The sequence below is a fragment of the Oncorhynchus nerka genome, linkage group LG21 (genome assembly GCF_034236695.1).
Source record: "Oncorhynchus nerka isolate Pitt River linkage group LG21, Oner_Uvic_2.0, whole genome shotgun sequence".
Classification (NCBI taxonomy): domain Eukaryota; kingdom Metazoa; phylum Chordata; class Actinopteri; order Salmoniformes; family Salmonidae; genus Oncorhynchus; species Oncorhynchus nerka.
The window spans coordinates 5805178-5831097 of record NC_088416.1 but is presented as its reverse complement, the minus strand read 5'-3'; the positions used below and the strand labels follow the sequence as shown (position 1 = coordinate 5831097).

General features: G+C 43.8%; 2 protein-coding genes across 4 annotated transcripts; both read right to left on the bottom strand.

Annotated features, from left to right (window-relative positions):
* Window positions 1–2284: 2284 nt before the first annotated feature.
* LOC115103537 (small ubiquitin-related modifier 2) lies at window positions 2285–4746 on the bottom strand. Its single transcript, XM_029624368.2, has 4 exons — window positions 4639–4746; window positions 3906–4037; window positions 3477–3548; window positions 2285–2985 (listed from the first exon to the last, which is right to left on the bottom strand). The coding sequence occupies exons 1-4, from the start codon at window positions 4657–4659 to the stop codon at window positions 2920–2922; spliced, it is 291 nt and encodes a 96-aa protein (XP_029480228.1). The 5' UTR covers window positions 4660–4746; the 3' UTR covers window positions 2285–2919.
* A 389-nt stretch (window positions 4747–5135) lies between these two features.
* Window positions 5136–25645, bottom strand: LOC115103714 (ADP-ribosylation factor-binding protein GGA3-like). Of its 3 annotated transcripts, none has more exons than XM_065006221.1 (17): window positions 25425–25556; window positions 13628–13712; window positions 13302–13377; window positions 13110–13208; window positions 12879–13002; window positions 12672–12775; window positions 12197–12277; window positions 11871–12008; window positions 11561–11642; window positions 11332–11451; window positions 10854–11090; window positions 10564–10625; window positions 10160–10422; window positions 7994–8292; window positions 7683–7852; window positions 6964–7074; window positions 5136–6606 (listed from the first exon to the last, which is right to left on the bottom strand). In XM_065006221.1, the coding sequence occupies exons 3-17, from the start codon at window positions 13302–13304 to the stop codon at window positions 6496–6498; spliced, it is 2004 nt and encodes a 667-aa protein (XP_064862293.1). In that variant the 5' UTR covers window positions 13305–13377; window positions 13628–13712; window positions 25425–25556; the 3' UTR covers window positions 5136–6495. The 3 variants fall into 3 exon arrangements, with proteins under 3 accessions (XP_064862293.1, XP_029480453.1, XP_064862292.1); XM_029624593.2 differs by lacking the exon at window positions 25425–25556 and adding an exon at window positions 14324–14430; XM_065006220.1 differs by lacking the exon at window positions 13628–13712 and having other exon boundaries at window positions 25425–25645.
* Window positions 25646–25920: the final 275 nt, after the last annotated feature.

Sequence of the window (25920 nt, the reverse complement as noted above, 5' to 3'; positions counted from 1 at the left end):
GGGCGTTTCCATGGTTGAACTACCACCCACAAAATGACGATTCGTTCTTTTGATTGGTTCCTGACTCATTAATCATGCATTTGATTGGAGAATCGGTGTACGACCTGCGCGCCCAAGGAAAAGCGCACTGTCCTCAGCAACCAAAAAATTATCCATATGTTGTCTGAATCTAGAGATGTTATAACCCCCCTTTCTGTACAATCAAACAATTTGAGATAAATCCTTTCCTGACAAATACTTCTGTTTTTCCACCCCATACAGAACCAATCAGTTGATACAATAGAGAACAATCATGAAAAATCAGACTATATGAATCAGACAGAAGTTCACCTGGACTGCATTTACACAGGCAGCCCAATTCTGATCTTTAATTCCACTAATTGCACTTTTGACCAATCATATCAGATCTTATTCATCAAACATCCCCCTTTTCTTTTTATGTCTGATGGTCCAGCACCATCCTCAAGACAATTGCTTTAATTTTTGGGAAAAGGCTTCAAATCCAAGTTAACTGACATTATTAACCAAAACACAGGGCCCTAATGACCTTTTACAGTTTGTGTGAGATTGGCACACAGGCATATCAATAAAATGGCACTCTTCCTAACAAAATGTATTGAAACATCAGATGCCCATCATCAAGTGTACATGGCAGGATAAATTCAATAAGCCTAGTGTACATACATCTTTGAATGTCAGGATTGCTGTAAATGATGGCATCATCAATCTCCTCTCTACCATCTGAACATGCAGAGGTCTACAGTGCCTTCGGAAAGTATTCAGACCCCTTGACTTTTCCCACATTTTGTTACGTTACAGCCTTATTCTAAAATGTATTAAATAAAACAATTTCCTCACAATACCCCATAATGACAAACAAAATCAGGTAAAAACATTTTTGCACATTTATTAAAAATAAAAAACAGAAAATCCTTATTTACATAAGTATTCAGACCCTTAAGTATGAGACTCGAAATTGAGCTCAGGTGCATCCTGTTTCAATTGATCCTCCTTGAGCTGTTTCTACAACTTGATTGGAGTCCACCTGTGGTAAATTCAATGTATTGTTTGAGTTGGGAAAGCACACACCTGTCGATATATGGTCCCACAGTTGACAGTGCATGTCAGACTAAAAGCCAAGCTATGAGGTCGAAGGAATTGTCTGTAGTGCTCCGAGACAGAATTGCATCGAGGCACAGATCTGGGGAAGGGTACCAAAATATTTCTGCAGCATTGGATGTCCACAAGAACACTGTGGCTTTCATCATTCTTAAATGGAAAGATTGGAACCACCAAGACTCTTCCTAGAGCTGGTTGCCCGGCCAAACTGAGCAATAGGTGAAGGGCCTTGGTCAGGGAGGTGACCAAGAACCTAATGGTCACTCTGACAGAGCTCTAGAGTACCTCTGTGAAGATGGGAGAACATTCCAGGACAACCTTCTCTGCAGCACTCCATCAATCAGGCCTTTATGGTAGAGTGGCCAGACGGAAGCCACTCCTCAGTAAAAGGCACATGACAGCCCGCTTGGAGTTTGCCAAAAGGCACCTGAAGACTCTGACCATGAGAAAAATGATTATCTGGTCAGATGAAACGAAGATTGAACTCTTTAGCCTAAATGCATGCGTCATGCCTGGAGGAAACCTGGCACTATCCCTACAGGGAAGCATGGTGGTGGCAGCATCATGCTGTGGTGATGGTTTTTCAGAGGCAGGGACTGGGAGACTAGTCAGGATTGAGGCAAAGATGAACGGAGCAAAGTGCAGAGAGAGAACCTGCTCAGGACCGCAGACTGGGGCGAAGGTTCACCTTCCAACAGGAAAACCCTAAGTACAGAGCCAAGACAACGCAGAAGTGGCTTCAGGACAAGTCTCTGAATGTCCTTGAGTGGCTCAGCCAAAGCCCGGACTTGAACATCTCTGGAGACCTGAAAATAGCTGTGCAGCAACGCTCCCCATCCTACCTGACAGAGCTTAGGAGGATCTACAGCTAATGGGAGAAACTCCCCAAATAGCATCATACCCAAGAAGACTCGAGGCTGTAATTGCTGCCGAAGGTTCTTCAACAAAGTACAGAGTAAAGGGTCTGAATACTTATGTAAATAATCCGTGATTTTTTTTTTTTTTTTTTTTGCAAAAACATTAAACTTTTTTCTTTGTCATTATGGGTTATTGTGTGTAGATTTTATACATTTTTAGAAATAAGGCTGTAACCTAACAATGTGGAAAAAGTTAAGGGGTCTGAACTTTCCGAAGGCACTGTATATATCTATGACCGAGACAAATATAAAAAAAGATGACATTTATTTCAACAATAACAGATGAGTCAATTTAAATGCTTATTGGAGAACATCAATACAAGTTGCATCACAAACAACTTCTACAACATAAGTATATATAAAAAAAGAAGAATCCATCTCTGAAAACAAAACAGAAAACTCTGACCAGCAATCGTCAAAACAGATGATATAGATGTAAAGAACTTACACACACCTTCCAAAAGACATTATCCAGAATTGTAGGATTTGATTGCTGGATTAGTTCAGCACATGAAACAGGATCTGACAATAGGTATCCTCACTCAGTTGTTTATGTACAGAATAAATGCAAGGATGATATAATATACAACAGTATGTTATGTGCATTTTGTGAATATCAGAGTGAATGGTATTGACACTTGTAGAACTAGGTATGCTAAATTCCAAATTGACAAAACTCCTACTCCCGTAGAACTGAAAGGATTGGAAGTATCCAACATGGCGATAAACACAGAAAGTCAGATATTACCATATTGGTCCAATCTTTTCAGATCTGCATGAAGTGCCAGGGATAGGAGTTAGAGGTCGATTTGAAATTCAAAAGCGGAGTTTCAGAAAATACATTATTAGGGGAGGTAGGGGTGTTGGTGGGGAACATTGGACCCTAGTGAAGAAAACCTCCCGTTTGCTGCTGGAACACATCGATTGTGTCTTCATCTTCCATTTCCAACTGAAAAAAATAAAAGTCATAGTCAAGATCAGTTATAGCATCATAGCAATTTATAAGCATTTTTCTACCAGAGTAAACCAGCTTCAATGGGCAGGATAAAACATGTTTAAATATTTTTGGGTGGTATTTTGAAGTTTTATTGACAGGTTCAGATCAGAATGTTAAAGATTGACTATGTTTTGTTTATTCCATGTGTAACTCTGTGTTGTTGTATGTGTCGAATTGCTATGCTTTATCTTGGCCAGGTCGCAGTTGCAAATGAGAACTTGTTCTCAACTAGCCTACCTGGTTAAATAAAGGTGAAATAAATATAAAGATGAGAGGATTACAGGAGAGAAAGTAAGTGGAGGAACAGGGATTGAACCTCTGCCTCCAGGGAACTATGTTGTCCTTGAGGCAGCCCCCGGCAAAGGATAAAAACGTTTGCCAATGAACAGTCAACTCAACCATATGATATGAGTAACAATAACAAACCTTATCCACCAACTTACTTGTGCTGGTGTGTCTGTCTCATTGATTGGTTGCCCATCGAACCGGAACCGGATTTGCCTAATCGTCAGGCCCTGTGGAAAGGCATCACAAGACACTTAAATATTAAATTAAAATACTATAAAAACAAAATATTTCAATCAAGGGAACTTGTGCATTGTAATAAAGCCCTCAGTCTGGGCGCATGTCATGTTGCTTGCTTAGTGAGTACAACTTCCCCCGATTAGGCTCATACCTTGCATGAACTCGGGACCTCTGCCTTGTAGCACACGTGACCACCCACCTGAAGTGTCTTACCAGTCAGCACCACGCGAAAAGCTAGCTATTCGCTAGCGCAAGTGGGGACACTTCAGGCTGAGGAGTAAGTTTCACACATCCCCATGTGCTACACATACATGTTTGTCAGTCAATGGATGTTGATGTTGCCTTACCTGTCTTTCGCAATATGCCTTCATGAGTTTGCTGAGGGGTGTGTGCCTTTTGATCTTGAACTGCACCACTGAGCCGTCTTGTCCTGCCACCTTCAAGTTGATGTGGTCATTGTTCTCCGTCTTTACTCCTTCCTAAAAACAAATAAAACAGATTCCATGATTAGAGAAGGGAGTGGATATTTGGAACATTCTCTAGTAACTAAACTATCATTCACATCAAAACTAACTTTCAAATCACGGATGATATTGGATAGAGACATTATTGTGAAGTGCAATGGTCTGCAAGGAATTCCTAACAATGCAATGTTTACAACAAGCTAATTGATCATGTTAGCATGCTAACTACTGTATGTAGCTAGCTAGCTGCCATACTGTTATTCGGACACGGGCCCTCGATGTTAGCTAGCTAGTCATCTAGGTTGCATCATGACAAGAAAACACATGAACAATATGAATATTACATCTAAATTAGAAAATTAAACTGCTTATGTTGACTGACACAGTGACTAAATCCCATAATGCACATTACTACTGACATTATTCGCTAGCTATCTACACGCTAGCAGTTAGCCTAGCTGTCCAGACCGATTCTGAAATATTTTCTAGTAAATCAACCGGTTTAGTAAATTAGCTGCCCTAAACCTCAAACTTTTTCAGAATATCATACAGACCAACATAACGAGAATACAACTTCACTGTAAATATTGCGAATAAAATACGTATCATTTCTCACCTTGGGTTTTTCGTCTGCCATGGCTGCTACACTTCAGCGACTGTGCGCCTTCTCCACGACGCTTCGGCAGGAGCGCCACTTCCATCCGCGCCAGTTTGGAGGAGCAGTCTGTGCTGCGCTTTTTCCATGACGATACATTTCTGAGCACTCAGTGTGTGTGCAGTGTTACATTTCTGAGCACCTACAGTGTGTGCGCCCAGTGTTGCTTGTTGGTGTGAAACTAAACTTAAAAATACAAAGTAAAATGACATTTTCTAAGAGGGCTGTTTCATCGCAGGTAATCAGACTGTATGTAGACTGCAAGTAGGTTAGGGCAGCCATGGCAGGCATATGAACATACCACATACAGAATGTGGCAATTCTTTAAAATTAAGACTTTAATTTTTCATGCGGTGAAACAGCTGTTTGAAAATACATTTACAGTACATACTTCTGTTCAATCTCATTAAAGAACCACACATTAATGCACATTAATGAATTTGCCAGTCTATGAAATGGACGATAAATACAGCAACAATTTATATTGAAGTTTGGAAGAGTCCTCCCATTGTAACATTGGTACTGATAACAGAAAATGGCTTCAGAACGCAGACAGACTGAATACAGACATAGATAGTCAGACACTCTTGTTACATACTAGTACATTGCAAGGGACACCCATAAACCCTATTTTGAGTGACTGATTCATGTCATATTGTACCACTGCAGGCAAAGCACCTTCACCCATGGGCTGTTTGAATGGGGATACAAGGTTTACAACGTCGCAGATAGAAATGTAATGTCTGAAAAACTTACCTATTCAAACTCCTTCGTTCTACTCAATACAGGTCTATCTGAAAGTGCTGTGGTATTTCACCCTCCTGGATAAGCCCCAGGCTTCTACAAACTAATATTAAATTGCTACCAAGCCATTCAAAGTCAAGTATGCAGGGAAGAGTTCAGTATGCAAGGAAGAATTCAGCAGTAAACTGATCTCAAAACAGTAGACAGAGCTTGCTTCGCTAACAACATCTCTGGAAACCAATAATTTCATGACAAGCACCTAAAAATAAATAAATACTTAAGGATTCACAGTCACACCTTGGCAGGCATCACCACCTCCCATAACTGAAACATGTCAAAATAGCACTAATAGAAATATATAGGTAGAAATAGAAAAATCCCACCTGACCAGATAAATAGCGCTCTGCTCCCAAAAATACAAATAATTCAATTGAATATATTCAAAGTTCTTCTCAACAACAGTATGCAAGTGTTCAGCATTTAGCTATCTGTACTGTCATTTATCTGCACCATCATTTTCTACTGAGGTATTGTATTGGAATAAAGTGAAAGGGGGCAGGTGGAAAAGAGATACATGTATGCTACTAGTCTAGGGCTTCTTTCCCATTAACTGTGACAAATCGGGAGATTGTCCCTGTCCAATTACTGGTAGTTCATTGTAACAGTCTTGTGTAACTGCCCGATATATATCATGTGATAACTTCTACTCTTATCACATGCTAGGCTGGCTCTTATTGACCGTTGAAAGTTACATTTCCAAGTGTATATGACTGCTCTAAAACCAAACATTGTAAGTCTGTACGGCATTTCTAAAGTGCAGAAATACTGTAACAATTCCATTCAGAGAAGATTGGGCTTGAAGTCAAATTTGGTTTTAAAATGACACCTAAGAGAAGAACAATGTAACAAATGGCACAATGATAATAGCGCTTAATAACTTACTAGTATATGAAACATTCACAAATACATTGATTCTCCCGCAAATAGTCTTTGTAGTGTCAACTGACTCAAGCTCAAGCTGTCCCCACCATGTGTTACTGTATTGTCCTTGGCACCATTTTGCGGTTAGGGGGGCTATAGAGCCCCCCATATCTCCGCTGGGGGGAACTGGTCCACCTCCCCAGTCTCTGTGTACTGCTGCTCTCCCAGTGTGAACGTCAGCTTGTATCTCATCCGGACCTTCTCCTGCGAGAGAGACACACACACACACACACACACACACACAGACAGAGTTAGCATGCCAGCTTAGCCTGCAGGTTAGCATTGTAGCATCCTTTCTATTTCAAACTAGAGCACACAAATGATCCAGGAGATATGAGACATGGGTAGGTTATGTCAGGAATCATAAAGACCAAGTAACAAGTAAAGGATGGATTAATGGATCCTGAATCTTAGCAGGGATCACACAGACAAAATGTATGCACTCACTGTACCATAACATTTACTAAGTGGAATATATTATTACATTATAATAACCACATTTTCAACTCGTGCAAATATCAGATGAATAACTCTCATTGACTACACTAGGAGGACTCTCACCATCAGTGGGTTGGCCAGAAGCATGACTTGAGTGATGGCGGCGGGGGGAAAGATGGGGTTAAAGGGCGCCAGGTCAGTTCCCGAGGGCGGTTGTAGTCTCACCTTCATCGACTGGCAAGGGGGAAGGAATAAACAGGGAGGTGGTGTTGGGGGGGTTATCAGTGGCAGTTTGAAGACAGGCTTTGATTTATGTATATATATTTATTTATTAACTCCCAAATATTATAGTTTGAGCAAACTTCACTGCCTGTCTAAAGCTCACTGAACATCTCACTTGTCAGGAGAGCGAGGATTCAAGTATGCGAAAATAATGATGCTCATGAGTTCTTTTCCTCAACTACAGCAGGGTTCCCCAACTGGCAGCGTTGGTTTTAATTGGCCCCCCAGGTTCTGAGCAAACTTTATTCTCTCCATTGTTGGACATAAAAAAACACCAGGAAATCAGCTCCAAGTGATTTTAATATTGGGGATCTGTTGCTAAGTATTCCCACACATATGTGGTCATATAAAAATGTAAGCAAGGTTTTAAATTCTGATATCTTCTTGCAGTCTACAAATGATCTGTAATTATGTTCTGGCTCCAACCATTCACTCAAGAAAAATAATTAGCCCACGGCTGAATCTAGTTGATTATCCCTGTACTACAGTGTAAGTACAGACCACAGTGTAATTGAATAGGTTGTAACAGTGCGAGTGTCCACTGTCCAAGCCAGCCTTACTTTGGGTACAGCAGCCTGTAGAACTATGTTCCTGACGGGAAGAGGTGCCGTGTTCAGCATGGACACCACCATCACCAGCACGTCCGGCCGGCCCGGCGGACAGTCGGTGGCAAAGTGCAGGAGAACGCGGACCCCGTCTTTATCATAGGCCGTCACAGGACACAGCTTGCCTTACACATCACAGAATGACAGAGAGAGGAAGAAAATACTCAGTATCTGCACTTCCAGCCACTGTACTGAGCCATCTATGTTGACCAAACTACAATACCCAGAAACCCCTGAAGGCAGGCTAAGGTCTTCCTGGGACTCACTTGGCTTGATGACTTCCAGGGGCACGTGGACGTTACTTAGGGAGATCTCAGGGAACTTGGCTGGGCTGGCCTGCCCCAGCGGGAGAATCAGGATGGGGGACAGGGAGCGGAGAAGGGGGCTGTCATCAGCCTGGGTCTTAGGGGACAAGGTAGGGGCTGCAGCAGCAGCAGCAGCCGGTAGGATACCCAGAGGAAGAGGGCTGGATCTGGAGGCGGGGATCCCAATTCTCGGGGAGGCAGTGGCACCCATAGCCTCACCCATACCAAACAGGTCGCCGGTGTTGATCACACCAGGCATGCTATAGTAGATGATGACAGATGGATGTACATTAAAACTGTACTCTCTACCGCCCATCCCTACTGCATACACTCAAAATAATAGATCAAGCAATAACACCAATTGGTTATAATACACGGCTCAAAAAAATAAAGGGAACACTTAAACACAATGTAACTCCAAGTCAATCACACTTCTGTGAAATCAAACTGTCCACTTAGGAAGTAACACTGATTGACAATACATTTCACATGCTGTTGTGCAAATGGAATAGACAACAGTTGGAAATTATAGGAAATTAGCAAGACACCCCCAATAAAGGAGTGGTTCTGCAGGTGGTGACCACAGACCACTTCTCAGTTCCTATGCTTCCTAGCTGATGTTTTGGTCACTTTTGAATGCTGGCGGTGCTTTCACTCTAGTGGTAGCATGAGACGGAGTCTACAACCCACACAAGTGGCTCAGGTAGTGCAGCTCATCCAGGATGGTACATCAATGCAAGCTGTGGCAAGAAGGTTTGCTGTGTCTGTCAGCGTAGTGTCCAGAGCATGGAGGCGCTACCAGGAGACAGGCCAGTACATCAGAAGACGTGGAGGCCAACAACCCAGCAGCAGGACCGCTACCTCCGCCTTTGTGCAAGGAGGAGCACTGCCAGAGCCCTGCAAAATGACCTCCAGCAGGCCACAAATGTGCATGTGACGCCGTGGAGAACATTCTGCTGCCTGCAACATCCTCCAGCATGACAGGTTTGGCGGTGTGTCAGTCATGGTGTGGGGTGGCATTTCTTTAGGGGGGCCACACAGCCCTCCATGTGCTCGCCAGAGATAGCCTGACTGCCATTAGGTTCCGAGATGAGATCCTCAGACCCCTTGTGAGACCATATGCTGGTGCGGTTGGCCCTGGGTTCCTCCTAATGCAAGACAATGCTAGACCTCATGTGGCTGGAGTGTGTCAGCAGTTCCAGTTCCAGCCACATGAGGTCTAGCATTGTATGCTATGGACTGGCCCGCCCGTTCCCCAGACCTGAATCCAATTGAGCACATCTGGGACATCATGTCTCGCTCCATCCACCAGACTGTTCAGGAGTTGGCAGATGCTTTAGTCCAGGTCTGGGAGGAGATCCCTCAGGAGACCATCTGCCACCTCATCAGGAGCATGCCCAGGCATTGTAGGGAGGTCATTTTTTTTTTTTATATATATTTTTTTTTTACCTTTATTTAACTAGGCAAGTCAGTTAAGAACAAATTCTTATTTTCAATGACGGCCTAGGAACAGTGGGTTAACTGCCTGTTCAGGGGCAGAACGACAGATTTGTACCTTGTCAGCTCGGGGGTTTGAACTTGCAAACTAGTCCAACACTCTAACCACTAGGCTACCCTGCCGCCCCGTCATACAGGCACGTGGAAGCCACACAGAGATCCCTCAGGAGACCATTCGCCACCTCATCAAGAGCATGCCCAGGCGTTGTAGGGAGGTCATTCAGGCACGTGGAGGCCACACACACTACTGAGCCTCATTTTGACTTGTTTTAAGGACATTACATCAAAGTTGGATCAGCCTGTAGTGTGGTTTTCCACTTTAATTTTGAGTGTGACTCCAAATCCAGACCTCCATGGGTTGATAAATTTGATTTCCATTGATAATTTTGTGTGATTTTGTTGTCAGCACATTCAACTATGTAAAGAAAAAAGTATTTAATAAGAATATTTCATTCATTCAGATCTAGGATGTGTTATTTTAGTGTTCCCTTTATTTTTTTGAGCAGTGTAGTTGGTGGCATTTAAATGTTACTTCAGTATCCACTTTCAAGCCTCACAATTACATGGTGTGCTACATGCTATCTAGCCTTCACAGGAACATAAAGTATGATTGGTAGTGGAGATAAGCACCTCTTGGGGCTGCCCAAATCCAACATGGCCAGGTCCTGCAGACTGTGGTTCAGGGAGGCGGAGACTGCCTGGGCAGCAGCACTTGGGTAGGGTAAGGAGGCCGCCACTGAGGATTGTGGGTAACTGACAGGGGCGACTGTCTTAGAAACAGGCTCTGTTGTAGAAGTTCCTAACTGGTCCAAACTGGCGGCTGTCGTAGAAGCTGCAGAGAATACAGTAGCTGGGAGGGCGCTGCCAAACAGGTCCAAAACTGGGTCGGGAGCCTGGAAGAGAAGGGGTTTAACATCACATTAAACAATGTGTGTCATGCTAATATTGTTAAGATCAATATTTCAAGGAAGGATAAATATTTCTACCAGATAAATGCTTCTGACTGGTTAGGACACTTGAAAATGGCCATTTACCTGCAAAAATGTCGTCCACAGATTATTCAAGTCATCTTTTGCAGGAACTGGGTCATTAAGTCCTGAAACAAACAAACAGTCCATATATCAGTCAATTTATTCTCCTATTCTATCAAGAAAACCCACATTTCCCAGAAGGAGAGACTTTGGCAATATATGTGGGGATTAGGTGAGTCTAATATGTGAATTCAATGTCAAAAAGAATGAATCACAAAGACACACAGAAGACTAATGCTTTCTTAACAGATCCAAGACATAAAGGTGCTGATACAGGATGTGCTGTGCTGTACCTAGAGAGAGGAGCTCTTCGTCCAGTAGAGACAGTGCAGCAGAGGGTTTGCTGGGGCTGGAGTCCTCCATAACAGGGCAGGCCTGAAGATCCTGGAGGGGTGCAGACCCGTACAGTAGGCCGGCGGGAATGACGTCTGGGTGCTGGGATAGAGGAGGATGCTCAGGTGGGGAGGGGCTCTGGAGGTCCAGACCAGCCAGGTCTATCAGGATCTCAGACTGGTTGCTGTCTTTGGTACCTGGCCAGAGAAGGAAAGAGATTGATTGAGTTTCACTTATTTGTTGCTGCTATCATGATTTGTGAAGTTCACAAGATGAGGGTGAAACAGTCCAAGATGGTAAATACAATACGACACCAATGTGTTCTCAGATGAAGGGGTGCTTATACTTTTGTAAAGAATCCCCAGACCTGGGCCTCAGAAAGGAAAAGACTAACAATCCCTGGTAGAAAATAAGATCTGCGAACCCTCATGTTCTTACATTGTGTAGTAGTTGATGGTCCAAGTGTCTCCATCTCTCCATTGACAGTCTGTCCCTCCACAATCCTCTTATAGGAGTTGATGACACGGGACAGGTCATCGCTGGCCTGCAATATGTCACCTGGGGGTCACGAGAGGTCAAAGGTCACAATGAAGTCTCATCCAACCAATCAATATGACCAATGGGAGGGATTTGACTATTTCGGCCAACAAGATGGCAGGTTGGTTACCTAAGCTGCTATCATTGTCCTCTGTCTCTGTGGCCAGCTTGAACACAGTCCCCCTCAACTTGTCACAGTCACCGTAAAGCTCCTGAAATGAAAAAGCAACACCAATAATAATATTATGTGATGACATCACATTTCATATATGCTTCCAAAGTGTATTAACAACAAAAGACAGATTTTTCAGGCAAACTTTCATTGTCTTGGAAGCGATTTCATTTTATTTTCCACAAAGTTCATCTATAAAAAGTGTCCATCAATTTTTTGGAGGGGGAAGAGTCTACAATAGTGATAGGGAAGTAAGATGTGGACCAACTTTGATAAGCTCCTTGTCGCCATCTGTTGATTGGTCCCTGCTGAAGTGGCTGAGCATCTCGTTGAGCAGTTTAACACTGTTGTTGACCTCCTCCAGAGTGCCGCTGCGCTTCGATGCTCTCTGCAGCCTCACCTCATCCTGAAACACAGCACACACCTGCCTTAAACCCACTGGGACACAGTGACTGACAGAGGGCCGGATTCAATCACTTGTCGTCATTATGGTCGTCGTCAACGTCATTATGATGCTTGTGTAGCAACTCTGTTTACACAACTACTGCCTCGATCACTGGATGCATGTCTGTATGATGATGCATGTAGGCTAACCTCTTTGACCATGTTTTTGATGAGGCGGTTGGCCTCCTGTAGATCCTCAGGCTTTTTGCTCTTCAGAAGCTCAGCCAGACGCTACAGAGAGAGAGGATAATAATAAGTCAGAATCTCTAGTACTCTAGTCTGTTTCCCACAGTAGGGTCCAGTCACAGCAGCCAAGCCCTGTGACGTATCCCAGGGCTTGAAAAAAAACATATTTTGATCATAGACCAACGTGAAGCTCTGAAAAGCAAACACGCCAGGACCAATGAGAAAGAGGATGAGACAGTCAGGAGGGTTTTCAGTGTAATTGTTATTGTCATGACATTATGATTATGGCTATCTAGCCTATGCTATTTGCATCCCAAAGACAGAATTCAAACATATATTTTTGAAAGATAACACAATTAAAACGTTCTTCACAAAGTAAAATCATAGCGTCCGTATACAAAGATCTTCCATCAAACATCATAAGAAGGAAACAGCTCACCTTGCTCTTCTCCTCGTTCTCAAACACAGGATTCTTGGGCCAGGAGGGGGGCGACAGCATCAGTGTCTTATCCAGAGGAACCTCGGGGTCAACTGTGACAATACCTGAAAAAAGGCAACAGTTAAAAGTGCCATGGCGACTTTACAGTATAGGCTAACTACCAATGAAAACCTGAAATAGGGTAATTTTTAAATGTTGAAATACTACCTTGTTTCTTCAGCATTTGATAAGCTTCACTGATCTTAGCCTCATCGGGTAGAGAGAGCGTCCAGCTGAAGAGCATATCTACCACTCTCTTCTTCACCACCTCCGACACTCTGTCACCGAGATACTGGAACAGGAACAGGGTTCAGCTGGATGGATTCCATTTTAACAAAGCAACAAATGACATACAGAACTATGGGATTAAGGACCAATACAAAACAGTTATCTACTTACTTTAGGTGACACCACTTTGATGAGTTCATTTAGAAACCTAAATTTCCCAACTTCGTTGTGAAACCTTTTCCCGCAGTTCTTCATGCAAGCCTCTAAAACCTGCAGATTTAAGTAGTCCATGTTAGAGCTCCAAGAATTATATGCCTAGTGATAAATTACAAATACTCAATGTAAGAGTGGGATGTTACGCACCATCAAAGCCTGTATCGCCTCCCATTCTTGTGGGGACTGGATTTTATGGGCTAACAATCTCACAGCAATCTGTGGGCTGAAATTAAAATCATATAATATCAGAACAAATCTCAAACGGTTCAAAGATTCAACAGTTCCAAATTAGCCTAATTTGATATGTTGCAGTTGACAACAATAAAAAGTTAAAACCATTACATCTTCAGAAAAACCTATGGATTACAATGAGATTACTACCGTAACACTGCAGAAATGAGTTCAGCTTCTGAAATATGATCCAGGGGAACTGCAGTAACGTTACTTGAAGAGCACAGAAAAAGCATCCATACCCTTCCAATTCCTTATTGATTTGGTCACAGAATCCTATAATATACTCCCAGTCTTCCTGCCTGTTGGATGGGTTGGTGGCCTTGTCTGCAAGGGGGAAGGATCACATGAATATATCCCTGACTGCGTTTTCATAGGCTCCTTTATAAAAAAAAACTGCTCATGGCTGACACCTGAATGTGATAAAAGCCAAACATGTCATGCATTACTGCACATTCGTCTTGACGCAAGCACTGCAAGATCTAGTCGAATGCCGGCAGCCCTTGCAGGAAATTAGGTAGGCAGTTAGCTAGTCACAGAGTTGTGTAGCCAGCTGGAGGTTCATTTGTAAACAACTACAGTAGTTACAGTAGTTGCTAAGCTATCTAGCTAGCAAACTAACTCCTAAAATCTTGACAACTAGCAAAAAATAGAAGCTTAGTTAGCTAGCTACCTAACAAGAGTCAATAAAGGGTCGTGAACATGAACTGTTGTTGCCAAAATAGCTAGCTAACGTTAGCTCATTGCAAGAAACCTCCCATGCCCCAAACATTGACTCAAAAACACGATAAATAAATTAAAATAGCCATTGTTGACATTTGTATAAAATGTGCATTCTAGCTGGCACTGGTGATGTGGTTGTGAATGGCCAAATTGTTGAACATTAAAACGATTCATAAAGAATTACATATAATTTAATTCCCAAGCATGTAACTCACTGAGCCACGACTCCAGCGACTCCCCTTCCGCATCCGCCATATTCACTGCAGACACACCAATGGGCCTATTCGATTATGCTGAACCACGGGGCACCGGTCGTGAACGGGAAAACGCGGCGAGGGAGGAGCGCAATCTCAAATCGAACAGTAATCTGCTGCGATCGGTCATGTTGTCTACATCACGATGCATACATCTCTTTTCCCTACAATATGTTTGAATTTTCAAAGAGTTTATTGGTACGGCAGATTAAACGTTTTTATCGAAAGCAATGACTTTTGCATGTGAAAACAAAATCCTGCTCATTACTCCACGTGCTTAATAATGTCACTTTTGTTTGGGACCCATTTAGCTGGCGTTTTGAAAGGAGCACCTGGCTCAAACCCAAGAGGCAGCCAATGTTATGATCATTTGTCGATACAGATGGTTTGTTTAGCCTACATAGCAGGTTAGGATACTTATCGTAGCGTGTTAGGAAAATGTACATCGCAGTTTCGGCGAATTAATATAGCAGGTTAATAGAACTAAAGTAGCGGATTAGGATAATGAATGTACAGGTTAGGAGAACTAACGAAGCAGGTTATGTGAATTAACCTAGCAGATTAGGAGAATAAAATGGTATTTGTCACATGCGCTGAATACAAACAGCTTCTACCCCCAAGCCATAAGACTCATGAACATCTAGTCAAATGGCTACCCAGACTATTTGCATTGCCCCCCCTGTTGTCATCTATGCATAGTCACTAATAACTCTACCTACATGTACATACTATCAACTAACCGGTGCCCCTGCACATTGACTCTGTACCAGCAACCCCCTGTATATATTGTTATTATTCACTGCTGCTCTTTAATTACTTGTTACTTTTAGCTCTTATTCTTACCCATATTTTTGGGAAATGCACTGTTGGTTAGGAGCTCGTAAGTAAGCAATTCACTGTAAGGTCTACCTACACCTGTTGTATTCGGCGCATGTGACTAATGAAATGCTTACTTTTGAGCCCGTAGCCCTTAACCAACAATGCAGTTTTAAAAAAGTAAGTAGGAAAATGCAACTTGTCAGGATGCTCTCGGTGGTGCAGCTGTAGAACCTTTATACACTGCTCAAAACTCAAAAAAATAAAGCGAACACTAAAATAACACATCCCAGATCTGAATGAATTAAATATTCTTATTAAATACTTTTTTCTTTACATAGTTGAATGTGCTGACAACAAAATCACACAAATTATCAATGGAAATCAAATTTATCAACCCATGGAGGTCTGGATTTGGAGTCACACTCAAAATTTAAGTGGAAAACCATACTACAGGCGGATCCAACTTTGATGTAATGTCCTTAAAACAAGTCAAAATGAGGCTCAGTAGTGTGTGTGGCCTCCACGTGCCTGAATGACCTCCCTACAACGCCTGGGCATGCTCTTGATGAGGTGGCGAATGGTCTCCTGAGGGATCTCCTCCCAGACCTGGAATAAAGCATCCGCCAACTCATGTACAGTCTGTGGTGCAGCGTTGGTGGATGGAGCGAGACATGATGTCCCAGATGTGCTCAATTGGATTCAGGTCTGGGGAACGGGCGGGCCAGTCCATAGCATCAATGCCTTCCTCTTGCAGGAACTGCTGACACACTCCAGCCACATGAGGTCTAGCATTGTCTTGCATTTAGGAGGAACCCAGGGCCAACCGCACCAGCATATGGTCTCACAAGGGGTCTGAGGATCTCATCTCGGTACCTAATGGCAGTCAGGCTACCTCTGGCGAGCACATAGAGGGCTGTGCGGCCCCCCAAAGAAATGCCACCCCACACCATGACAGACCCACCGCCAAACCGGTCATGCTGGAGGATGTTGCAGGCAGCAGAACGTTCTCCATGGCGTCTCCAGACTCTCTGTCACGTGCTCAGTGTGAACCTGCTTTCATCTGTGAAGAGCACAGGGCGCCAGTGGCGAATTTGCCAATCTTGGTGTTCTCTGGCAAATGCCAAACGTCCTGCACGGTGTTGGGCTGTAAGCACAACCCCCACCTGTGGACGTCGGGCCCTCATACCACCCTCATGGAGTCTGTTTCTGACCGTTTGAGCAGACACATGCACATTTGTTGCCTGCTGGAGGTCATTTTGCAGGGCTCTGGCAGTGCTCCTCCGGCTCCTCCTTGCACAAAGGCGGAGGTAGCGGTCCTGCTGCTGGGTTGTTGCCCTCCTATGCCCTCCTCCACGTCTCCTGATGTACTGGCCTGTCTCCTGGTAGCGCCTCCATGCTCTGGACACTACGCTGACAGACACAGCAAACCTTCTTGCAACAGCTCGCATTGATGTGCCATCCTGGATGAGCTGCACTACCTGAGCCACTTGTGTGGGTTGTAGACTCCGTCTCATGCTACCACTAGAGTGAAAGCACCGCCAGCATTCAAAAGTGACCAAAACATCAGCCAGGAAGCATAGGAACTGAGAAGTGGTCTGTGGTCAGCACCTGCAGAACCACTCCTTTATTGGGGGTGTCTTGCTAATTGCCTATAATTTCCACCTGTCTATTCCATTTGCACAACAGCACGTGAACAGCATGTGAAATGTATTGTCAATCAGTGTTGCTTCCTAAGTGGACAGTTTGATTTCACAGAAGTGTGATTGACTTGGAGTTACATTGTGTTGTTTAAGTGTTCCCTTTATTTTTTTGAGCAGTGTAATATCTGAGGTCCCATGCCAAATCTTTTCAGCCTCCTGAGGGGGAATAAGCATTGTCATGCCCTCTTCACAACTGTCTTGGTGTGTTTGAACCATGATAGGTCCTTAGCGATGTGGAGACTAAGGAACTTGAAGCTCTCGATCCACTCCCCTACAGCCTCGTCGATGTGAATGGGGGTTTGCTCAGCCCTCCTTTTCTTGTAGTCCACGATCAGCTCCTTTGTCTTGCTTACGTTGAGAGAGAGGTTGTTGTCCTGGCACCACACTGCCAGGTCTCTGACCTCCTCCCTATAGGCTGTCTCGTCGTCGTCTGTGATCAGGCCTACCTACCAGTAATGTAGTGCTTAATCAAGGCAGAGGTATTGTCATCAATGAAAACAAGAGAAGCGCCTCGTGTTGCCCGGGTGGCTCTCCCCTTGCTGCAATGCGCAGTGTAGAGGGGCACTGCAACCAGAACCTGTCACACAAGAACATCCCTCCTGAGGACACGGGTACAGACAGACTTCAGTCATGGCACAGGCCAACTAAAGTGTCCAAGGAAGCAACAAAGCTGAGTGACATTGTATGATGACCATGATGTGGCACTAGGCGCGGATAGAACAGATAACAGCTTCAAACTTCTTCGCTGTGATCAGGAGGAAAACGAAGCACACAAAGTTAGCCGACAACCTAACAAACCCAATCCTGTTCACAACCATACACACAGAGTTTGGTAAAGAGCATGAGCAGGATGCATTCAAAGCCCTTAGCCCACATTACAAGGTGAAGAACTCCGGCCTAGTGGTGCACACACAATCTCCCTTCCTGGCTGAGTTCTGTTTGGTGATCGTCTATGGTAGGACTGCGTGTTCCCTTTTGGAGAAGTTCTGTTTCTTACATACGGTATGTTGCCTATGCTCACCAAGAAACCATGAATGAGGAGTCACATAAAAGTCATACTTTTACCCAGGAATATCGAAGTCTTTTTCTTTTTTTGCCTGCACCTTGACTCAAATTTGTTGATGAGCACTTCCTCACTCTTCCTGCTTGTGACGTGTAATACATAACATTAGCCGGATATCATCTCATGATGTGAGGGGGGCAAAAAAGACAAAAAAAATGTGCCGTTTTACTAACTGACACTTCGTGTGCTTAGATGGTCAAAGGAAGCGGTCTCTTCAGCTTTCTATGTTTCTTCTGCATGTTGTATACGGTACGTGTACCCACAGGGTTGTTTCATCTGTTAATATTGGTCTGGTTTCTTCAGCTTTCAATCGAAATACTACTTTTGTCCAAGGCCTAATAAAGCTATTCTATCTCGTTTCATGAGTGACTGACTTAATTAATGAATTAATAGCAGTCCAGCTGCCGTGGATGTAGCTTGATTGTGTCAACAATGGGATATGTTCGACGCTTCTGCCACCTGTGAATGTGAATGAGCAACAGACATGTCTGAGGCTCAACAGCGGCTGGCTTTATTCACAGTCTTATGTTCTGGTTCAGAATGGGCATGACATGCAGATGAGTACCCCCTTTACACTAGGACCCAAATAATCAAACTCACGTCATATACAGTGTTAGTGTTTATGATCACTATGGTTGATGTACAGTTACAAGGTGACATGGCTTCCTACCCCGGGTTGCTCGAAAACAGAATGAGTCGAATGAGTCTATTGTGAGGGAAATTGGCAGCAGAACACAAATCTGAATGCACGCAGGACTCCTTTTTAATGCGCACCAAAATTACGACCTGTTTCTATGAATTACCCGGTGGAAGCCTAACATTGTAAGATCGAATTTCATAACTTAACTAGTCATGTTGGCAATAGGACAGACTTTCAAATGATGCCCACCTGACCCAGATTGCGATTTATAATGGTATGTTTTTGGATTGCTTAAACAACAGCAATTGTGTGATGGCGGGGATGCAGGGCTGTGTTCCAAACACAACAATTACAAGTGTGCTTGTTCTAGTTCCTCAACGGCACAGGTAGGAGAGCTCAAAAAAGCACCTTATAGTTGAAGACTTCTTTGAGTTATAAAAGTGTATTGAAATTACTTAGGAACTGTGAAAACTTTGGAGAGGGGTGGGGCCACTTGGAAGAGGTGAAAAAATTATTGTTGTCTATCAACAATGACAAGCCACCAGGGTCTGACAATCTAGATGGAAAATTACTGAGGATAATAGCAGACGATATTGCCACTCCTATTTGCCACATCTTCAATTTAAGCCTACTAGAGAGCGTGTGCCCTCAGGCCTGGAGGGAAGCTAAAGTCATTCCACTACCCAAGAATAGTAAAGCCCCCTTTACTGGCTCAAATAGCCAACCAATCAGCCTGTTACCATAGTAAACTTCTGGAAGAAATTGTGTTTGACCAGAAACAATGCTATTTTACAGTAAGCATATTGACAACAGAATTTCAGCATGCTTATAGGGAAAGACACTCAACAAGCACAGCACTTACACAAATGACTGGTGATTGGCTGAGAGAAATTTATGATAAAATTATAGTGGGGGCTGTCTTGTTAGAGTTCAATGCAGCTTTTGACATGATTGATCATAGTCTGCTGCTGGAAAAACTTGTGTTATGGCTTTACACCTCCTGCTATATTGTGGATAAAGAGTTACTTGTCTAACAGAACACAGAGGGTGTTCTTTAATGGAAGCCTCTCAAATATAATCCAGTTAGAATCAGGAATTCCCCAGGGAATTACCCAGGCCGCAAGGAATAATTTAGCCCTAAATATTTCTAAAACTAAAAGCATTGTATTTGGAACAAAACACTCACTACACCCTAAACCTCAACCAAATTTTGAAATAAATAATGTGGAAATTGAGCAAGTTGAGTTGACTAAACTGTTTTGAGTAACACTAGATTGTAAACGGTCATGGTCAAAACATATTGATGTAGTAGTAGCTAAGATGGGGAGAAGTCTGTCTATAATAAAGCGATGCTCTGCCTTAACAACACTATCAACAAGGCAGGTCCTACAGGCCCTAGTTTTGTCGCACCTTGACTACTGTTCAGTCGTGTGGTCAGGTGCCACAAAAAAAAGGACTTAGAAATATTGCAATTGGCTCATAACAGGGCAGCATGGCTGGCACTTGGATGTACACAGAGAGCTAATATTAATAATATGCATGTCAATCTCTCCTGAGAGGTATTGACATGTTGAATGCTCCGAGCGGTCCGTCTAAACTACTGGCACAAAGCTCGGACACCCATGCATACCCCACAAGACATGCCACAAGAGGTCTCTTCACAGTCCCCATGTCCAGAACAGACTATGGGAGGCACACAGTACTACATAGAGCCATGACTACATGGAACTCTATTCCACATCAAGTATCTGACGCAAGTAGCAAAATTAGATTTAAAAAACAGATTAAAAAAACACCTTATGGAACAGCGGGGACTGTGAAGCAACACAAACATTGGCACAGACATATACACACACACACACGATAACATGCGCACTATACACACACATGGATTTGGTACTGTAGATATGTGGTATTGGTGGAGTAGGGGCCTGAGGTCACACAGAGTGTTGTGAAATCTGTGATAGTATTGTGATGTTTTAAAATGGTATAAACTACCTTAATTTTGCTGGACCCCAGGAAGAGTAGTGGGGATTCATATTAAATACAAATATGTGACAATTCACATAAAAGCAAGTGTAATGTTTGGAGTCAGTCCTGTGTCAGGTGAACTGTTGTGTCTTCCAACTTCGGTCTAATAGTTTTCCCATAATCTCTAAACTTCCCTTTCAATTGCTTCCGTGCTTCTCATATTTCTTCGGTAAGAAACATTTCGATTTAGCCCTATCCATACAGGCCAACTCCCGTGATTGTGAAAAAGGGTTAACGGTTCCAAGACATTTGAAGTGACATGTGCATGAATAGCATATAATCAAAGAGTAAAATGTGAATGACCACTACTATGCTTTAAATGTCCATAAACACTAAGATAATTAGAACATTTAACATACAAAAATATATACTTGCTTGCCCAGAAATCTTGCTCCCCTAAAAATGTGAACCGGAACTAAATGATATACACTTAAATTGTCTTCCATGTTGATGGTGAGTATATGTTCAAATACACACTTATAACAGATACCTTTTTCTATTTGAAATGTAATGAAACGTATGCTCAATTACATACTAATTATTGGACAGACAATGCGAGAGAGACCGGAAAGCCAGGAGGAGTGTCCGTGCCAGAAAGACAGCGGCCCGACGTGAACGCGACAGCACAAACACATGGGACCCCAGGGCCAGCGACCCAGAACACCACACCACCAAACAGTTGGTCAGATGACAACATATGTGCCAGATCTCATTCAGTTCTGAGCACATGCTGATGGGAACTTGCTGCTGGAGAATCCTGAAGTTTTTCACCCGTTCAATGGCAGGTTCAACATGAATCTGTAGATGAGCAATGCGACGGGTGTCACACATCTCTGGAGCAGTGAACTGAGACTTCCCCCTCACAAATGGTGCTACAGAGACACGGACTCCTTTGGAAACAATTAAGTCCTGGATGTCAAAACTCCGATCCGCCAGTACCCGTCCCCTGCTTCCAGCATGTCCAGTAATCCACTTCCCCCAAAGACCTGTCTGTCAGAGGTTGGCCCCCCCATACAGATCAAGCATGTACATAACGGAGTCATGAGGTGCAATGCACACTAAGGCCTTGGTCATGTTATGGTTCTTGTAGTTGAACCAGGTGCACAACTGTGCGGCAAGCCTGGGTGGCTTTCAATGAAAACCTCTGTGTAGTCTACTATGACTCGACAGTTCGGGTATGTTGTCTTGACTGCGACAGGCATACGCTTCTGTGCAAACTGCAGACTGGGCAGCTGCTTGAAACGATACATAATTTTGCACCGAAACGCCAAAGCAGTCAGCGGTCCCTCCTTAAAAGTCCGACACGGAGACGAATGAGGACCAGGAACAGTTCATCCATGGGACCAAGCTTTCTGTGTCTCCCCAACTCTTGGCCATCTTTTGCCGGCTTACCTTTGAAAACAGAGCCCCAGTAGTGCAGCTGGCCACTTTTCTTTGGTCGGAGGAAGTCGTAAAAGGTCAGAAAGGTCATGTAGTCCGGTGTAAAACCATATATCACCAGCACTTCCCTGGAATCTCTCCATGGAGAAGGTTTTCCTGTGCAGCTGCCTCTGGAGGTCTTTGATTTTGGCTTCAGCCTTCTCCAGCTCGGCAGTATCTATACAGTTGCCCTGATTCTTCTCACAGACTTCCCTCATTGACGCAACCATCTCTGCTATCTGACAAATAACTAGAATTTGCAATTAATCACCCGTATGTACTTTATTGTTTATGTATTAGGGTATGTATTACTGATAGAGCTGGAGGCAGATACCTAAACATAATTGGCTTCACCTGGAATGCTTTTCCAACAGTCTTGATGGAGTTCCCACATATTGTAACGGTTTTGACTTGAGGTTATTATTTATAGGGGTGCCAGGTAGGTTGTGCCTACCAGAGAAAACATTGGTTTCTCCTTTTAGTTTGGGAGAGAATGAGTCCCATCTGGTCCGTCAAGTCTACACCAATACAAAGGACTTGTGTAAAAGTCAGGATGGAAATAAACTTTTCATAAACCCTTAAAACATTGGAAAGAACTTCAAAAACAACTAGATTCTTTTGCGTGGGACTCATAACATATAATTTATGAGTCCCTTTTGGATGATTAGCGTCGCTGGGGACAAACGATATGGCTTTTGCTTGATCGGCATTTCCTGTGTAAGGAATATTTTGTGCTTCAGGAGCCCGGTGCGTCCCAGCTTTGAAGTACATACATCAGCATTATTCTGCAGCTGTTCCAACAGCCTCAACTCCTCTGGCTGTTCCAACAGCCTTAACTCCTCTGGCTGTTCCAACAGCCTTAACTCCCCTGGCTGTTCCAACAGCCTTAACTCCTCTGGCTGTTCCAACAGCCTTAACTCCTCTGGCTGTTCCAACAGCCTTAACTCCTCTGGCTGTTCCAGCTGAGCTCTTCTCACAGCCTGTTAAAGGAGATCGTCAGAAGGATTATCAGGGTTAGTGGTACCGGAGCAACGGCAGAGAAGACTGCCACATTTGAACCCCAATCATGTAACTTTGTAGCTCCTGATTGGTGCGGTATTAACTGAAAGGAAGGGGATGTCGATGGGGGGGGGGCGTAGGCAGTGACTCTTGGGGTTTCAGCTCTGGTTAAAGCACCCAGAGTAGGATGGTCATTCCTGCGAAGAGAGTTAGGTGTGTTGGCCTGTTGTGATTTGTTGTTTCTGGAAGGGGTTACTTGATACGGTCTTGGACATGTAGCTGAAGAATGTCCCTTTTGGCTACATCTCCAACAGAACATGAGGGGTCTTGGCTGGAGACTCTGGCTGTTGTTGATGGTCTGTCTTGGGTAACTGTTTGGGTGTCTGTTTCTTTCTCTGGTCATATTGCTGTTGGCATTCTCTGTCCTTCTCAAACTGCTGTCCCAAGCGAACCAGTCCATCGACAGTGGTGACTCGTTCTCGGAGTTGACTGGCTAGTAGTGGGTTGATGTTCTTCAAGATCAATTTAATGACCTCTTCCTCCTCAATGCCAGGTTTCCACCTTCTGCACAGGGAGTGGTAACCGTATGCAAAGTCACGGATACTCTCTTTCCCCCTTTGTACTCGATTTCTGACTCTGTCTGACAATTCATCTGTGTAGTCCTCAGACAGAAATGCAGAGGAAAACTTGGCCTCAAAGTCAGCCCAGGAGGTAGTGGTGAGACGTGCCACATCCCACCAGTCTCGAGCTGTCCCATGCAACACATTCCTCAATGTGGCAAGGAGTTCTTCGTCAGCCAGGGGATTGAGGGCAAGAAAGTCACGACATCTTTCTAGATACATTAGCGTATCAGGACTGTCATCTTTTTTTCCCCAAAGGTGGGAAATTGCAATTTAATGGGCATCGCCCCACATGACGTCTACTCAAATCACCATGAACAAACGAGCTAGGAGGGATTGAGGAAGTAGAGGGGAGGGAGTTATCGGACCATGAAAATGAACACCAGGATGCATGGTGGATTGCATCCTGCAAGGGGTGGCTGTAGCATGGCCTTGTCTTGGCTTTTCGGAGGTGCCAGCTTGGCCCTCAGTGGTCTGAACTGAATTGGACACCAGGGAAACTCTGTGTAAGGAGTTGTGCCTAATGAAGGCCATGTCCACAGACACGTCATCCAACATTTTAACACAATTAGAGAGTTCTGTCTGCAAGTGGCCTACAGTGTTAACCATGGGAGAAAAAAACAGAATTAACATCCTTGAGGACCTCAGTGTGGTGATGTTGCAGGCGCCATTGGAGAGTGGCAGTGAGTTGGTTTCGTTGGTAGTCAAACTGCCTGTCCATGGCACCAGTAATTTCCCGTCTTCCACTCTCACTGAGCTCTGTCAGCGTGTGGGTTAGAGTGCTCAGTGAGTTTCTTAATTCCATGGCACTCTGTTGTTGCTCTTCCCTCAGACATTTGAAATTATGGTGGATAAGAGTTTGGAGATGTTGTTGAGTCCGACGAATATCAAGGATGTCACCTTGAAGTTGTAAGACTACAACCTCTGGAGATAAACCAGACAATGGAGGAAGGTGGGGTGGTGGGGTGTCAGAGGGAGGGCTAGCTCAGTACCTCCTGTGGCCTAGACCGAGCATTCAGATTCCTAGGGCTCTGGCCCAAATCAACTCCATTATCTCCATTCACATTATGACTTGTATTGTCAGCTTGATGGTCAGAATGGCCCTGTGTAGTCCCATTGACAGGTATGACATGGATGAGCACATTATCTTGGGGTGAATCCATTGTTTTAATTCCACACAAAATATTTGCTTTGGTTAGTTCTCAATGTTGAGCTGTCCCATCTGGGGTGCCATTTTTTATGTAACGGTTTTGACTTGAGGTTATTATTTATAGGGGTGCCAGGTAGGTTGTGCCTACCAGAGAAAACATTGGTTTCTCCTTTTGGTTTGGGAGGGAATGAGTCCCATCTGGTCCGTCAAGTCTACACCAATACAAAGGACTTATGTAAAAGTCAGGATGGAAATAAACTTTTCATAAGCCCTTAAAACATTGGAAAGAACTTCAAAAACAACTATATTCTTTTGCGTGGGTTGTATTAGCAACAACAATGATTACACACACACACATATAATAATATCACAATGAGTTCTGGTACCTCGGGCCTAAAAAGAGTCCAGCCCGGTAAAGGAGTTCAGTGTACTCAAGTGACTTTTGTCACGCAATGTTTGTCCGTTCATTCAGTGTAGCGTAAACCCAGTATTAAACATACCATCAATATAACAATTGTTTTACCACAGAACTTTAAAGCGTATCAACTCTTACTAAGTCCTCAACTACAACTAACTACATAAATCATCACAGTATACCTCACATCAAAACAAATGAAATACCGTATACAAAAAGGTTGTAGTCAGTCGGTCGGTCAGACAATCCAATCCGCCAATAGATCTCCAGCCGAGAAAGGCCACGAAGAACGGAGAGGTGTAGTCCACGGACGCAAAGAGTGGATCCGATCCTGGGTAAACTCTCTTAGGCTACAAAACACACGGAATAGAGAAGCTTCGGAACTGAGGGTTGAACACATCCTCATTCACGTCTCCATCACAACCCCACTTTTGCCAGCTGATGCTGGCTATTTAATTGGGAATTAAAGGGAAAGCGCCCTATAGGAAGGAGCTGCACTGAGACGGTTCAGAAAAATTCAGGGCCGTCACAATATGCTGAGCACTTGTTGGTTGCTTTTCCTTCACTCTGCGGTCCAACTCATTCCAAACCATCTCAATTGGGTTGAGGTTGGGTGATTGTGGAGGCCATGTTACCCCATCACTCTCCTTCTTGGTCAAATAGCCCTAACACAGCCTGGAGGTGTGTTAGGACATTGTCCTG